Here is a 16,563-nt window from a genome sequence, read left to right as displayed (position 1 = left end):
CTGCCCCGGCTTGGCTGGCTGTCTGTGAACCTGGCTAACTGCTGCGGCGCTAGCCTCCTGCTGTTAGCATGCTTCCTCCATTAGCATGATCACTGCAGCTGCCCTCATCATTGTTGCTTTTCTGACCCGTTTTGAACCATCTTCCTTCTTTTTGGAAAAAAAAAAAGAGTAAATGCAACTGTCTTTTTGGCATGTTGAAATACAGTTTGATCCTGGCTGCTTGCTCCCCAGATGCCACAAATTTCCAAAGTTTTTTTTTTTTTTTAATGTCAGGGGCTTGATTTGTTGGTCCAGCTTTTCAGTACATCAACAAATCTCCAACTCTTTCAAATGATGAATTTTTTTTTTATAAACAACATGCAATTCTTGGGATCTATTCTGTAAATGTAATCATGCATATTGTTATTTTATACAGTAATGTCCGTAACTATGCACGGTCCCCGTAAGAGACGCCGGGACTAGAGAGCTGTGAGGTAGTAGGAAGCAAGGGGGAGGCGGGCGAGAAGCAAAAGTTAGCAGTTGAATGTGGCGGCGGTCCGCTGTTATTTTGTTTATTGTTTTCTTATTGTTGCTACAATAAATTGGAGAGCGCCATCAACGACTCCTCTCCTTCTTTCCCCCCATTCGGGGCTATTACAATACATGTTTTAAAAACGTTTTTATATATACATTTTTTTAAAAAATCTATTTTCCGGTAGGATCCGGCACAAATTAATCCCTGAATACAATGTTTAAGGTCACCAATAATACAAGTTTTTTTCTTTATTTTATTATTATTTTTAAATTTCATAGAAGGCAATTTAACTTATTGCCTGCCATTGATGAAGATATCTATTAGTTCAGTAATTCAAAACTAGGAGGATTGGCTGTGAATTCTCATCATTCGGTGCCGTTGAAGGCAGTAGACAAGCAATCCATTTTGACTGGCTGGGAATTTATATATCTATATATTTTTTTGTTCAAATTAAATTAAATTGAAATTAAAAAAAAAAAATCATTACTTTTTTATTACCATTTTTTAAATATTAAATTGAGTTCAAAATCACGGTATCTTATCTTTTTTCATCAACTCATCAGCTGCCACTGATGGCGCTAGATGTCTGTTCCATTTTGACTGAAACTTTGAATTCAATTTAGTGTTAAAATAATGCTTTTAGCATTTTTAAAATTAACTCATTGGCTGCCATTGGTAGGGATAGAAATAAATATTTCTTAAAATTGTGATCCCTCCCCCCACCCACCAATTTCTAATCAAATTTATTTAAAAAAGAAATAAATAAAAATTGGAATGGTAGTGCTGGGGCCACCTTTCACTGCCAGCCTTTCCCAATCAAAATTGGATGTCTGGTGCCCTCAATGGCCTCCAATGAGTTCAATGATTGCCCCATAAGAGTTCAGCGAGCAGAAAAACATGAATTGGAAAAACATTTGGGAGGACTTGAAAATACAAGTGGTCACACTGTATTCACAAAATCTTATGTTTTTTTTTTTGTTTTTTTTTTATAATATATTTTCAAGCGCTTATTCAAACTGCATATTGTCAATGTTGTGCACTTGTATAACCAAGGAAGCACTGGTTAGTTTTACCTCCCAATTGCTCTGGTTTTCCAAAGTAGAGCGCAGACAGGAAGTGATTAATAGATGAGGTACTTGGCTCTCACTATGGCGTGTGAAATGCAAGATTCTGAGGATGTGGTCTGCCAATACTAAATGTGTCAATGGTAATTTAAGAATACACTGACAACCAATTTACCGTAGAATTTATTTACAGTAAAACAACACCAAAACATTGATTTCATTTTAAATGCTGCTGGATGCTACCCACTTGCTTCATGATCTATACGTGTGATAAGGCAACGGAAATGATCCAGAAGTACAGTTTTTTTTTCCCTTTTATACAAGACCAGAAAATAATTTGTACTCACCCAAAAGCTGGCTATTTAAAAGGGTACTTATTTAAAAATGAATAAATTATTGATTTGGTCAAGCTTTATTTTTTTTTTAAATGGTGCACTCCAACAAAAGATCTATTTACACAAACCAGTAGCTGAGTCAGAGCCTTTTCTTTTCAACTTCAAATAATAACTGGAACAAGTTGACTCCTGAAGAGCTTCACAGTTCAATAACATTAAAAATCGCACAATCCAATCTTGGGACAAAAAGAACCCGGCCACTGGTATACAATATGACACTGACGACATTGAGGTCACTCCAAAAAACAATAAGGTCAATAAATAAATGCAACATAGAAAGAAAAGCAAATTAGAGAATGAAATAGAAAGTGGTCAAGAAACACAAAGCACTAAAAATACGTTTCCAAATGTTAACAGTAACGCAGTGGCCCTAATGAAGTGAATAAACTGATTCCATTGTTGGCAGCAAAGAGGACGGGCAGTCGAAAAACAGGTAAAGGCCATTTCTTTTGACTTGTGATCATGTTTTTGGATGCTTTTGATAATGAGTTTAAAGATAGAAAAAGTACAAACACTTTCTGATGTAAAAAGAAATACAGTGGTGCCTTGAGATACACATTAATTTGCTCTGTGGCAACACTCAAAACATCTCAAATCATCACTTGCCACCGAAACAAATGAAAATGACATGAATCTGTTCGAGCCTCCGTCAAAAAATAAAAGAAAACTGTACATCAAGTTTTTAACAAGGCAAACGGCACTTTACAATACTGTACACAAATAACTATATGTGAAAATTTGAAAAATGTTTGCATAATGATTGAATGCTTCATTTCAATTCATTGTTCTGCTCCCATTGGTCTGTCCACCTTGGCCACTTGGTGGAATTTTAGAGTCATACAGTAAAACGCAGAAGACTTTACCATCTACTGCAATGCTACGTTCATGCTGCAATTCACATTTTTTGTTAAAATTTTTGTCAAGATACACAACTTGTAAATGTTTAAAATTTCAAGTAAACAATAACTGGGAGTGTGGAACAGCTTCAAGCCTCTTTTGGGAAAGAACTGCTCAACTGCTTCTTATTGTGAAGCGTGTTGAGTTGGCTGCCACTTTACACAAGTCAAACAAATACTCAAAAGTCAGGTCATTCGTATGCCAAGGCGCCACTGCATGACTTTGGATAATTTGCTGGAAAAACAATTTGACATCTTGTCTATCTCTTCAAGCCGTACAAATCCTCGAGATCATTTTGTCTTAGAGCTCTAGAAAACCCCTTTCTACCCTGTATAAACAAGACAGACTCAAATGTTTTACACATTAGTCAATTCAGGTTAAGGCGACGTTTATGAGAGCTTAAGCAACTCAGTAACAAACGAAAACGCCAGGAAATAAAACTGTGCAAAATGTTTGGCCGTCTCGTCCGTCACCCTCTTTATTTCTGGATGCTCCACACACTGGCATAGTGAGCAGCCGGCAGGCAATGATCCGCACTCTGCGCCCGCCGCTCGTTTCCCGCGTTTGGCACGTGGGTCGTGACCAACGGCCTCACTTCTTTCATCACCCGAAAGGACCGCGACTTATGGGAATGCTTTGGTAAAGGAGATTGACAAAAACACATTTAGAAAGATGCACGTGAAATAAATACTAAGAGTAGTAGTAGTAATAAGCTTGTAAGAGAATGAAGATCTAACCTGAAGATGGAAATCCATGATGCGAGCAGACGGGCCAAGCTAACAGTTCTGAAAAAGCCAAAAAAAGTAAGAATAGCACCAAGCATACTATACATTAGTACCATAAAATCCGGACTATTGAGCGCCCCTGATTACAAGCCTCACCCAGTACATTTTTAAAGAAAAAAGCATTTTGTACACACATAAGCCTCTCCTGCCTATAAGCCGCGTGTGCCCACATAGTAAACTGAAATATTTATAAAGGAATACACAGTTTTCTAAGTTTTAATACCATACGTTAACGAATCGGGTTATGATATAGCGCGTGACTTACAGGTAAGGGAGGTGCAGAAGAGCAAGAGACGTGCTGTTGTTGCGGGTGTGTCTGTGTGTGCGCGTCGGCTGCTAGAGACAGCAGTCGTGTGTTGTTCGACGAGTTTCCAAAATAAAGAATTGCAACCTAACTTAGCGGGTTACTCTTTGTCATCGTTACATTACCTTAAATTTTCTTTCCAAACAGCGCCAGCAACACGGCACTTAGCTGACTCCTCAAGCTCACTCATAAGCGTGTGTCATCCTCTTCGTCACGCAGCAGACCGGCTTTTGGAAACCCGTTGGTGATGGTGGATTTTTTTCATGCTGCTCCATGCTGTCAGACTTTTGCAAAAGTTGCTCTTCGCATACGGCCACTTTTGTAAACGATCTGACGCTGCTGGCCATCCAAGCCTTCAATTCAACTTGGCACGTCATATCCATTCCTTCTAGCATTTTCCATCATGCGGGTATGCTAATTTTACTAATGCACAACGATGAGGGTCTGCTACTTTTATTCGTGCACAAAGCACAAAATTAAGATACGGGTAAGAGTGCAAACTAGCGTCTTTCTCGACACATATATTGCACGTGTCTTATGCTTACATTTTATGCTCTAGTGCTCCTGGCGGTCGTTAGAAAAATTGATAAATTGGCCGCATCATTGGATACGCCGCAGGATTCAAAATGAGGGAAAAAAGTAGCGGCTTGTAATCCGGAAATTACGGTACTTTGAGATACATGTGCCAATGTAAACATTTTCATTATACCATCAGGCGTACTATACAAAGAAGAGAAAGACTGGTCCAACTCACAGACGACGACTGATGATCACGATGTTGCTCCAGTTTGATGCGGATGTCAGTTCCCTTCCCTCGCTCACTTTTACCAGGACCTGAAAGACAGTGTCATTTATGTTGCCTTATACTGTATGCTCACACACACTCAGGGGCGCTGCCAGGGATTTTGGGGCCCATGAAAAGATATCACTTTGGTGCCCCACCACCAGTGCCAAAGGACAAACACATTTAGACTATCAACTACTTAATTTCCTGCATTCTGGTGAATCTTTACACATGAATTTGTGCATTTTCTGCATTAATTTAAGATGAAAATATATTTACGTATGTAAACATACAGCGTATAGAGCAATAATGAATAGACTGAACTCATCTATGAGAAATGTACTGAAGGCCATCTTTTACAATCTAATTCTATTAGAAATATTCTCAAAGCAAATACCATAATGAATGACTTAGAATAAATGTTTTGTTTTAACTTAACTATATTACAGTATACATTACAGTATACTAGAGGTGCGCATCGACACCGCCCTCACGATTCGATTCGATTACGATTCGGAAGGCCACGATTCGATTCGATTCGATTCAGAGGTCACGATTCGATTCGGTTCGATTCGGCAATGCATTGCGATGCATTAAAGCCTGGGATGCATTAAAATTCTAAAGCAAAGCATATTTTTCGTGAATCATGAGCCAACACAAGCGGACAAACATTAAACAACTTTTTATTGGCTCTTGTGTCACTCCTGGTTGAAGTCAAATGAAAATAGTATACTTTCATATATATCTTAAAAAAAAAAAAAATCAGATCACAGCATTTAATTAGTGCTTTGAATGAGACCAGGGCTTTCTCTTTTTTTTTTTTTTTTTTTACACACAGTAGCAGTCTTTCACACAGTGCAACATATGAACTCCTGTGCAAAATCAGTAATAACAGTCACTGTATTTTAGTCACAACGACCCATCAATAAAAATATTCAAGTAAATATTAAAGAAAACGACAAAGAAAATATTGTAGTGCAGCAGCATCTTTATCGCAATATCAATCCAGGGATCAGTTCAGTTGCAAACAAAACATCAACTAAATTGCAATGTAGAACAAAAGTAAAATGTAGGCCTAGGCTATCTTATATCTATAATATTTCTCGCTCCCTCTTTCTCGTTTCAGCCATTGTTATGTTATGTCCTATCTCTCTGCTCTCTCGATTACAACTGCGCTTGTCTGTGACGTTACTCCGGTAAGGAAGCGGATTTGGGCTCCTCGTCCCCCCTGCGTAGAGGTTAGATCTTGTGCCCGAACCCGACCCGACCCGAAATGTTAAGCATTCACGTTTCGGTGGGTCGGGTCGGGCCGCCGCGCCGGACTAATAAATTATTAAAAAAGAAAAAAAAAAAATGCGCAGAGGGCTGTGGCGCAGCCCTCTTTTTCTTCTCCTACCGTTATTTCGTTGTGTGAATACTTTTATAATTCTCATAAAAATATGTAGACTATTTAAATATTGAGTAAACTTGCGTTTTTTTCCTGCCAACTGAGAATTCGTTACGAAAGACACTTATTTACGCACACAAAGGCAAATGTGATCCTTTTGAATCTTCTCCTCTGTGTGTCTGTAAAACCGTGCTTTTTTTTTTTTTTTTAATCAAACTTTCCCAGCGTTATTTTGTTGTGTAAATGCTTCTATAAATTTCATAAAAATATGTAGACTATTTAAATATTGAGTAAACTTGCGTTTTTTTCCTGCCAACTGAGAATTCGTTACGAAAGACACTTTTATTTACGCACACAAAGGCAAATGTGATCCTTTTGAATCTTCTCCTCTGTGTGTCTGTAAAACCGTGTTTTTTTTATTAATATTAAACTTTCCCAGCGTTATTTTGTTGAGTAAATGCTTTTATAAATCTCTTAGAAATATGTAGACTATTTAAATATTGAGTAAACTTGCGTTTTTTGTCTGCCAACTGAGAATTTGTTAGGAAAAACACTTTTATTTATGCACACAAAGGCAAATGTGATCCTTTCGAATCTTCTCCTCTGTGTGTCTGCAAAACCGTGTTTTTTTTATATTAAACTTTCCCAGCATTATTTCGTTGTGTAAAAGCTTTTATAACTCTTATAAAAATATGTAGACTATTTAAACAGTAAGAAAACTTGAAGAAATGAAAATAAATTGCTGCTGCTGCTGCGTTTTTTTTTTGTTTTTTTTTTCGCATCACTCGGCTCGGGCATGCAAATCTATAGTTAATTGATCTGGCCGGTCGGGCTTCAATACCAACGGGCCGTGTTGGGTTGGGCTGGAATTTTTTTAGGCCCGATCTAACCTCTACGGGCTTGCTTTGAATGTAAAGTAGCTCTCTCTACAGGTAAACATGAGAATAACAATACAAATGGGGAAACCAAATCCATTGCATCACCGGAATTGCGCAGGGAAGATTTTTGAACGTACTTATATATTTTAAAATGCGCTGAATCGATTCAGCGTGTTGCCCGCATCAAATCGAATCGTCCCTGCCCCGCATCGGGATGCATCGCCGCATCGATTATTGTTGACGCCCTTACAGTATACAGTATACAACTGTTTTAGTATGAATAGCTTGCTAAAGGGTTTGCCTGCTGTACTGATTAAATGTAAGCTAAAAGTGGAGCAAACACTAGCTAGCAAACAATGACAGTATTTCATTATGGAGTAGGCTTAGCCCCATCTGGAAACTCACAATCTCCACTATAGGCTACAGCTCCGAAGCAAGGTCCCTTGTTAACAAACTAAATTCAATTGATAACAAACTAAATTCAATCAATTCTTGACAAACTGGATTCAAGCCGATTTAAAAAGAGAATTTCCACACCAACTTTCAACATCTGTAGGATACCAAAAAATGTCGTCATAATCTGGATCTCGTGTTTTTGAAAAGGTGAATGTTGCTCACTGAGGCCATGAAAATCCCGTATTTCTTACGGTGTGAGCTGAGAGCTCGCTTCGGAGCTTTGTAATAGACATCGTGAGGTTCCAGATAGGGCTGGAGTGGGATAACAGATTAATTTTCAGGACTACACTGACACAAGACACCAACCATCCTTTGTGAAGTACTTTGTCACATCCTGTTGTCCTTTTGTACCCCTCTCCTGTTTTGCTTTCTTTTCTTTCCTCTTTTGATAACCCGATTTTTTGGGGAAAACATTTCTGCAGTACCGCGCACTCCGAGTCATTGACTGGTGTAAATGGGTACCGCTGCTCCTGGTCTGATCGAAGGAAGGGCGGACCAATTAATGAAAATACAGGGTTTGGGGGGGTGGTTGGCAATACATATGCTCTCTGGGTGTTTACTTTTTGCCAAAAACAAAACAAGAAAAAGAAACCCTTTGTTTTATCCCTATTAAAATTATAATAATGAATATTTAAATTTGCAAACGATTACCTAATGTTCTAATTTTCTTTGTGGGCCCTATCAGGGCATGGGCCCTTAGAATCAATATCACTTTTCACTCCTACATAGCGCCCCTGCACACACTATAAACATTAAGACAACGGCAGCCTTAGCGAAAGTGTTCCCTCTTTGGAACTGTTTTTTTGTTTGCTTTTGCCACTTCTGTTGCTTGTCTTATGTAATGATTCGCTTGCTGACAACCACTCAGAGAGATTGTTGAAAACATTGGCTGATGCCTTCCTAGTGTGTTAATTTCTTTATTCTCTTTATTTTTTTTTTCATCCTCACCCTTTATTCTTGTGCAACACAAGTGAAAAAGTGCAACACTGAGTACTTTCAATTAGTGTAGTCTTTTAGATTAGTAGTACATAATTCACCATTTGTATTTTTATTCATTTATTTCATTATATGGTTTAACTTTATTTTGCTTGTAAATGATGTTACATTACATTGACTTACTGTGTCGAATTTGTATTCATTCATTCATTCATTCATTTATTTATTCAAAACCTGTCCTATTCAGCTGCTCAGACACGTCGAATAGGAACCTGAGTGTCCTTATGGTCTGAACAGTTTTAATATATCACATAGCAGTTTGATATGCTCCCATTGAGGTTGTTCGTTATATTTTATTTATTAGGAGAAATCAGCAAGCAAGCATTATAATAAGATAAAATAAAATAAAACAAATTTAATATATATATTAGCGGTGCAACGGTTTGCGGTTCACATCCGAACTGTTCGGTTCGCCCTATACGGTTCAATACGCCTTTATGAACCGCGTCTTTTCGGTTTTGCAATTAATGTATTTCGAACGCTTGTGGAATGAATTGATCGAGCTCTGTGTGCCTGTGTGTGACGTGAAGCACCGCTGTGGAGAAATTCCTGCCCCGCAAGTAAATGTCGGATTGCTGTCAAGAACCTGTGTAAAGAAGCCGAGTAACGCCCTCTCTCGCTTACCAGCGAAGTGAAAGTGAAACAAGAAAGAACTATGGCGAGCGGAGGAGTGGAGAGACCGAATTTTGAGGAAGCACCGGCTTCTTTCAAATCTGCGGTGTGGCAACATTTTGGTTTCCCCGTGGATTACATTGCGGAGAGAGAGAAAACATTGAAGAAAAAAAAATTGCAAGCATTGCTCAGCGCTTGTTCCCCATGCTAATGGCAACACTTTTATAACATGACTCCGGCACATCAGCCAGCAGCACCCACATACAGTATATCACTTTCTCAGGGTAGGACAACCCCGAAGAAGACACCAGTGAAAACACACGGCAGGCTTCGTTAATTTATTTGCGACGCTTGACCCGCATTACATTGTTCACTCGCGGACATATTTCTCCAACAACGTAATCCCCGACATTTATGAAATGGCACGCAAAACCATCGAAGATGATTTCGCTAAAGCATATAGTTTCGCCCTGACCACTGATAGTTGGAAGTTGGACGTCCCGTGCTACAGAATGCTACTACCTAACTGTGACGGTCCACTATAATTCATACCTGTCAAATTGTACGGTCTCGTCGTAATTTGTACAAGTGAGCACTCATTTTTAAATGTGTACGCCGTACATTCCGTTCAAAATCTGCACGTTTTTCGTGCATTACGTTTTTTTTTTTTTTTTTTTATCCTTTCGGATTTGGTCGCTGTTTCTGCAACGAGACAATGCGTTGGTTGAATGACGCGAGAAAAGTCAGAGACTCGGAGAGGGAAGAGTGTTTGTTGAGACGCTGTAGCAAACGCGATGCGAGACTAGGTGGCTCCAACATTACCTGACTTAGCCGACAACATACAATCTACACCTAGATATCTCTTGCATATAGAACTACATGCGAAATGACAGACTCGGTAGCATTAGTAAACAGCCACCATTTTAGAGCAGTAAACTTCTCAGAAAGGCTCTGTTGTAGTAAACCTTACGAGCGAACCTAAGCAACTTTTTATCTAAAATACTCCTAAATCGGCAAAATCTTGACTTGAGTCTATCTTTAAAGGATGAAACAGTTTTAAAATTTTCACATGTCAAAAGTAGACAGAAGGGAACTAATGCAAAAAAGGGAGCAATTTTATCAACTTTAACAGTTGATTAACAACATTAAATGACCTCCAAACATAGCAAAGGTTACTATGTTTTTGTTTTTTTTTGTTTTTTTTTAATGAAAAAAAAAAAACATGAAAGGTATCACCAGTTACTTTGCCAAGTAACTTTTTTACTACTGTGTGTGTATATCAGTAGTCAGTCACTACACTAGCCAAAGCGCTAGGAGGCATTTTAACAGTCGAAAATGTTTACATTTTAAGTGTTTTTAATTTTTTTTAAAAAGCAAAATAAAGGCAGTTTAAAAAAAAAAAAAAAAAAAAAAAAAAAAGCAAAACGCAAACCGAAACCTAATCCCAAAACCGAGGTTCAAACCGAACCGTGGGCTATACATATATATTAGAGCTGTCAAAATTATCGTGTTAACGCGCGGTAATTAAATTTTTTAATTAATCACGTTAAAATATTTGACGCAATTAACGCACATGTCCCGCTCAGACAGTATTCTGCCTTTTGGTAAGTTTTACAGCAAGGCTTTTTGTGCTGCCTAACAGCGAACTCTTGTGGTCACTTTGCGACATGGTTTATTGTTTTCTTTCCAGTTCAATATGGCTGCACGACGTCTCGGGCTGACGCCTACATTGTAATGTTGTGCTTATATGATCCTTGGACAAGATTTGTCCGTAAGTATGGTTGTTGTAAAGAATGTACATATTATGTTAGTAAACGAAATGTTATATTTTTTGCATGAGACGCTTTTTGTTTATGTTTAGTGAACCTGTATAGCGTGCTAAGCTAACGTTGTTGCTAATGCAATGCTTGTGTACTTTTTTGTAGTTTTACAACAGTCTAAAGAGGACAATGGTTTGAGGCCATTTTATTAATAAATCAGATGAAAAAGGAAGAAGTCTGATTATTAAGGCGTCGTTCACTAGCTGTCTAGCTTTGGAAAAGTAGACGCTTCGGAGTGAGGACAGCATAGACAGATTTAAATGACAGTAGAGTGAAATGCCCACTACAGTCCTTATGTACCGTATGTTGAATGTATATATCCATCTTGTGTCTTATCTTTCCATTCCAACAATTTATTTTACAGAATATATGTATAATTTACAGAAAAATATGGCATATTTCATAGATGGTTTGAATTGCGATTAATTGCGATTAATTACGATTAATTAATTTTTAAGCTGTAATTAACTCGATTAAAAAAGTTAATCGTTTGACAGCCCTATGTACAGTGCTGCTCAAAAGTTTGTGAACCCCCTCAACATTTTGGAATTTTCTATTATTTCAACCTGATTTCCTAATCAATCAATTCAGTAGTTTTTTTTTGTTTTTTTAACAGTTGTGTTGTCGAGACTAAATTAAAAAGAGTTTTCATCAACTGATGTAGGTGCAAAATTGAACTGTTTGGTCACAACCAAAACCGCCATGTCTGGCGAAAAGTCAACACGGCATACCACCAAAAGAACCTTCTCCCAACAGTGAAGCATGGAGGTGGGAATGTCAAGATCTGGGCTTGCTTTTCATCCTCAGGACCTGGACAACTCCACATAGTCCAGGGAATCATGAATTCTGAGGAATATTGTCAAATCCTAGAACATAACCTGACGCCATCTGTTTTGAAGTTAAAGCTTGGCAGAAGGTGGATCATGCAACATGATAATGATCCAAAGCATTCCAGCAATACAACCAAGGAATGGCTGAAAAAGAAGAAGATTCGTGTTCTGGACTGGCCCAGTCAAAGTCCTGACCTAAATCCCATTGAAATGCTGTGGCGGGACCTGAAGCGAGCAGTTCATGCCAGACGCCCATCAAACCTCTCTCAACTGACTGCGTTCTGCAAGGAAGAATGGGCAAAAATCCCCCAAAGTAGATGTGAGAGGCTGATTAGTCACTACAGAAACCGTTTGGTTGAGGTAATCTCTGCAAAAGGAGGCGCAATATCCTATTAACTGAAGGGGTTCACATACTTTTGCACACATGATATCTGAGTTTTTCTTAAATCAACCACTTTTGTTAAATAAAGAATGACAATATAACTATTTCTTTTGTTTCAGTCCATTATTTGGAATGTCAGTATTGTGGATTTGGGTATAACTTAACATTTAATAAGGTTATTTTAGTTTTTTTTACAAAAAATCTGACCATCGCTGTGGGGTTCACAAACTTTCGAGCAGCACTGTGTATGTATATATATATATATATATATATATATATATATATATATATATATATATATATATATATATATATATATATATATATATATATATATATATTGGATAAATAAAATGAATAAGATTAAGAAGAGTGACATTGCTAATCTTATACTAATGTCAAATTATTACTATTATTAATAAATGAAAAAAAAAAACCAAAAAAAACGGTGCCCTTTTTTTCCTTTAACATTTTTGATGAACCTTGCATAAAATAAAAACTTTTCAACATTTTAAAGTTTTATTCTTTTTTTCTGGGCCATTATTTTCTATTATGTTAGAAAAAGTCTTTAAAACCCTGCTTTTATGAGAGGGAGGACAGGTGTCTTTAAAAGAAGATTAACCCTGCCAAACCTCCTTTTCCAAATGCCAACTGCAGTACAGTCCTTTGGCCTCCACCCATTTGCTCACCTGGCGAGCTGCCCCTGCTGTTGGCGCCGCTCACGCTGTCGTCCAGCCACGTGCTGTATGTGAAAGAGTCCCGCTTGTGTGGCGTCCCGGAAGACGACAAACTTTCCTAAAGCATTTCAGATCACAATCAGCACAACGTTCGACTGTCAGCTTCAATTTAATTTTAATGACTTTTATGGCTGCCTTATTGTAAGAAAACTAAGGGGCTGTTTATATGGTGATGCTCCATAAATACGACGAATTTCATGTTTGCATTTATCGTATTTTTCGGACTATAAGTAGCACCTGAGTATAAGTCGCACCAGCCCAAAAATGCGCAATGAAAAGGAAAAAATATATATACGGGGTGCCATTAATACAGGTAATGAGTGGAGCCTCGTTAGACCTCGTCAGACTTCGTTAGAAGAAGTTAGACTTCTTTGACAGCCAGAAATCTTGCTTGTTTGTAGGTGACCAAATGCTTATTTTCCACTCTAATTTGGAAAGAAGTTATTTAAAAACAAACAAACAAAGTGATTTTCTGTCCCCCCCTCCCCCACATTCTGTCTCTCATGGTTGAGGTTTACCCATGTTGACAATTACAGGCTTCTCTAATCTTTTCAATAGGAGAACTTGCACGATTGGTGGTTGACTAAATACTTATTTGCCCCACTGTATATACAAAACACCAATCTTCATCATTCACTGGTAAACCACCTTAGCCTGGATTAAACTGTATTATATGAATACTCGGGATATCCCGATCGCATACTTTTGCACCAGAGTCCAAGACGCCTGATTTTGATACTGATATCGATACCGAGTTCTGATCCGATATTGGAAAAAAATGTTGCTGTTTTTTTGCTTTGACGCACACGCTGGCGAGAACAGCCTCTCACACAATAAGTTGCCACAGCACACCTCAGACTACTTTGATCGTAGAGCTACCGATGCGTCTCTGGCCAGATCAAAGGTACAAACCTGTCATTCATCGTTAACTTTAAGTACCAAACGGAAGCTGCACTGGTGATCAAGAAAAATTGTTTGGTCGCGCTGCTATTTAGGAGGGAGCGTGAGAGGCTGAACCCATTCATGGACGATTCACTGGCTGCCACTGACGGCCCTTTTGACTGGGAGGGGTGAATGAACAAAATGTTCCTTTCAGTCAAAATGGATTGGACGTCTAGTTCCATCAGTGGCACTGAAACATGAGCATTCATGGCTAATCCTCCTAGTTTAAATGAATTGAACATTTATCGTCGTTAATGACATGAAATGAGTTAAATACTATGAACACAAATCTACTTTAAAGTGTTACTTCGGGCTGTAACCAGAGTGTTTTTCTGTTTTAATTCATTTTAATTTTATTAATATAGTTGTTATTAATGTTGTATTAATTCATACATTTATTGATAATTATTTAAAAATAGTATAAAAATTACAATCATGATTAATAACTTCGATATATTTTAATGGCCAAAAATAGTCACTTGCCCTATAAATCCTTTCAGGTCTAAAGTGTCAATTTTGGACTAGGTATCCACTGTAGTGACCACTGTCCCTGAAAGAGTTAAATTCCCCATTGAGAAAATTTACCAGAAATCTGTCTGATACTCACCATGCCCGTGTCATAGTCATCCGCCGCCTCGTTTTCCTCCACCACGCTGGCGAAACTGCTGGCAGTGGAGGAGGAACGTGAAAGGTCGTTGACCTCGGGGATGGACGGCGTCCTGTCGCACACACGAGAACTAAACATGTTGGGTTGAACCACAAAACCTACAGTCGCTTAATAAAGATGCATCAGAAGTCATGTTTTCACAGTGCTGGGCAGTGTTCTTTTCGTAAGTGATGACGATAACGAAAATATTTCGTCAACGAACAATTTTTTCATGACGATGACGTCACGACGACGTGCTGAAAACGTGTCTTGGGAGACTAAAACATAATGAGGTGGATGCCAATTGTCTCCATAGTTTCTGTCATAATTCACAATGCGTGATATTTTCTTGTTGTATGTGTAGTTAGAACGCATTAAGCAATGTTTGGCCGTGTCACTCATGTGATGTGCTGCCCGCCCGCCCCACACACAGGCTTCAGCGTATGCCCATTCAAGCCTCCTTTTGTGAAACGTGTCAGGTGCTGCTTGGTAAGTTTTGTCTACCTATTTTGGCTATGCAATGTTGCTTTAGCCTTTAAAGGTCTGTGCTGAGGGATCATCACACACTAAACTAACTGGTAGCGTGAGCGGTCGCGTTAGCATTAGCATTCAGCGGTGACTCGGTGTCTTCTTAAACTCTTACATACTGTTCGTGTCGTCAAGGTGAGTTTAATTAATTGCAAATAATGGGCTGTTTTCCTGCTGAGGGTGTATTAACAACATGAAAGTGGTGATGTCCTTGTGGACTCTACAGTTATGTGCTCGTCTGTCATGGTCATTCGAAAGTGTGAAACCTTTTATTTATTTATTTATTTGGTCATGGACCAAACATTTTGAAGTTTCTAGATGAAAACATTTTGAGAATTGTCAACTAAAATCAGACGAAATTCATCTGAGTTTTCATTGACTAAACCTAGACGAAGACAAACACATTTCGAAATAATAACCATTTTCGCCCAAAAGACTAAGATGAAAATTAAAATGGCTGCCAAAAACAACACTGGTGCTGGGTTATCACACAGTAAAAGAGGGTTACGGGGCTGCGACATCACAACCCACCTGTTCTTAGCGGCGGTGACCGCCTCAGGTGAGCTCTGATTGGACGAGTTGTCCGATTTCTGGTCTTGGGAGACGTGGCCGCTGTCCGGGGTCTTTTGGGTGTTCGGGGAGTTCTCTCTGCTGATCAGACAGACATACAAAGGGTTGACAGTTGTGTTGTACCTTGGCTCAAGCGTGGGTGAGTTTTTCAAACTGTACCTTTTCTCCTGAACTTCTTGAATGTTTTCAATCCCGATGGCGCTACTTCGCCTGGAGCTAAAAGGACCAGACTTTTTTCTGGTGGGGCTTTTTCCTGGGATGATCAAAGACTGTCAGAGAAAGAAATAGAAATCACGTGAATACTCACAAAATGTACTACTTATTATACAGGTGAATACTATACAATTAATATACTGCAAATCCGCATTATTACTAAAGGAAATCCAAAATATCAATCAAAACGTAAATCTCTTTTTCTTTTGGAGCAGTTCACGTTGGTTGTTATTGATTTATGTCGCTTTATATTCTGACCGGTGAATGAGTGAGTGTTTTAGATAAAATTGTTGCATGACATACTGTACGAGGGAACTGCTTTGGGTTTGCTATTAACACTTTAGTATGTATAAGTGGTTGGGAAAAAAGATTTTGTAATTCTTACCACAAAAAAAAAAAAAAAATTAAAATCTTTCACTTTTCAAAAATACATGCCGTAAATAACAACACAGTGGTGCCTTGGGATACAATCATGTTCACCATAAGAACCATCATTGTTAGCGTTATTAACCTGCTTTGACATAGCAGCAAATATTTGAGGAATTCAAGTCAACAAGCAACAGTTAGTGAAGAAACGCATGAATATAACTATTTTTACAGGAATACACTCATTATCCTCTGCTAAGAACGACTAATATTACTGATGAGGAATTGGAATAGTGCCTCTAGTTCCACATTTATCCATTTTTATGCAATAAACTGTAAGTACACTATTATACTGTAGAATGCTGTTTTCATCATGAACTCATCCGCTGCCACTGATGGGAATTGAAAATCAATTTAAAAGAGGCTAATGACAAGTATAGATTAATGCAATTTCCTA

General features: G+C 38.2%; 1 protein-coding gene across 12 annotated transcripts in view; it reads right to left on the bottom strand.

Moving 5' to 3' along the window:
- Positions 1-1,743: 1,743 nt before the first annotated feature.
- Positions 1,744-16,563, bottom strand: part of rap1gapa (RAP1 GTPase activating protein a) — a 112,242-nt gene continuing 97,422 nt past the window's right edge. For 10 of the 12 annotated variants that reach the window (XM_057858032.1, XM_057858036.1, XM_057857950.1 and 7 more), the window contains 7 exons: positions 15,687-15,796; positions 15,489-15,608; positions 14,391-14,502; positions 12,794-12,899; positions 4,714-4,793; positions 3,608-3,655; positions 1,744-3,504 (listed from right to left, as the gene is read on the bottom strand). In XM_057858032.1, coding sequence (XP_057714015.1) covers positions 3,647-3,655; positions 4,714-4,793; positions 12,794-12,899; positions 14,391-14,502; positions 15,489-15,608; positions 15,687-15,796 — 537 coding nt within the window. In that variant the 3' untranslated portion in view covers positions 1,744-3,504; positions 3,608-3,646. The remainder of the gene's footprint in view (positions 3,505-3,607; positions 3,656-4,713; positions 4,794-12,793; positions 12,900-14,390; positions 14,503-15,488; positions 15,609-15,686; positions 15,797-16,563) is intronic. The other 2 variants (XM_057857959.1, XM_057858008.1) reach the window with 1 other exon arrangement.

The sequence above is a fragment of the Corythoichthys intestinalis genome, chromosome 2, assembly GCF_030265065.1.
Source record: "Corythoichthys intestinalis isolate RoL2023-P3 chromosome 2, ASM3026506v1, whole genome shotgun sequence".
Classification (NCBI taxonomy): Eukaryota; Metazoa; Chordata; class Actinopteri; order Syngnathiformes; family Syngnathidae; genus Corythoichthys; species Corythoichthys intestinalis.
This window is presented reverse-complemented; position numbering and strand designations above follow the sequence as displayed.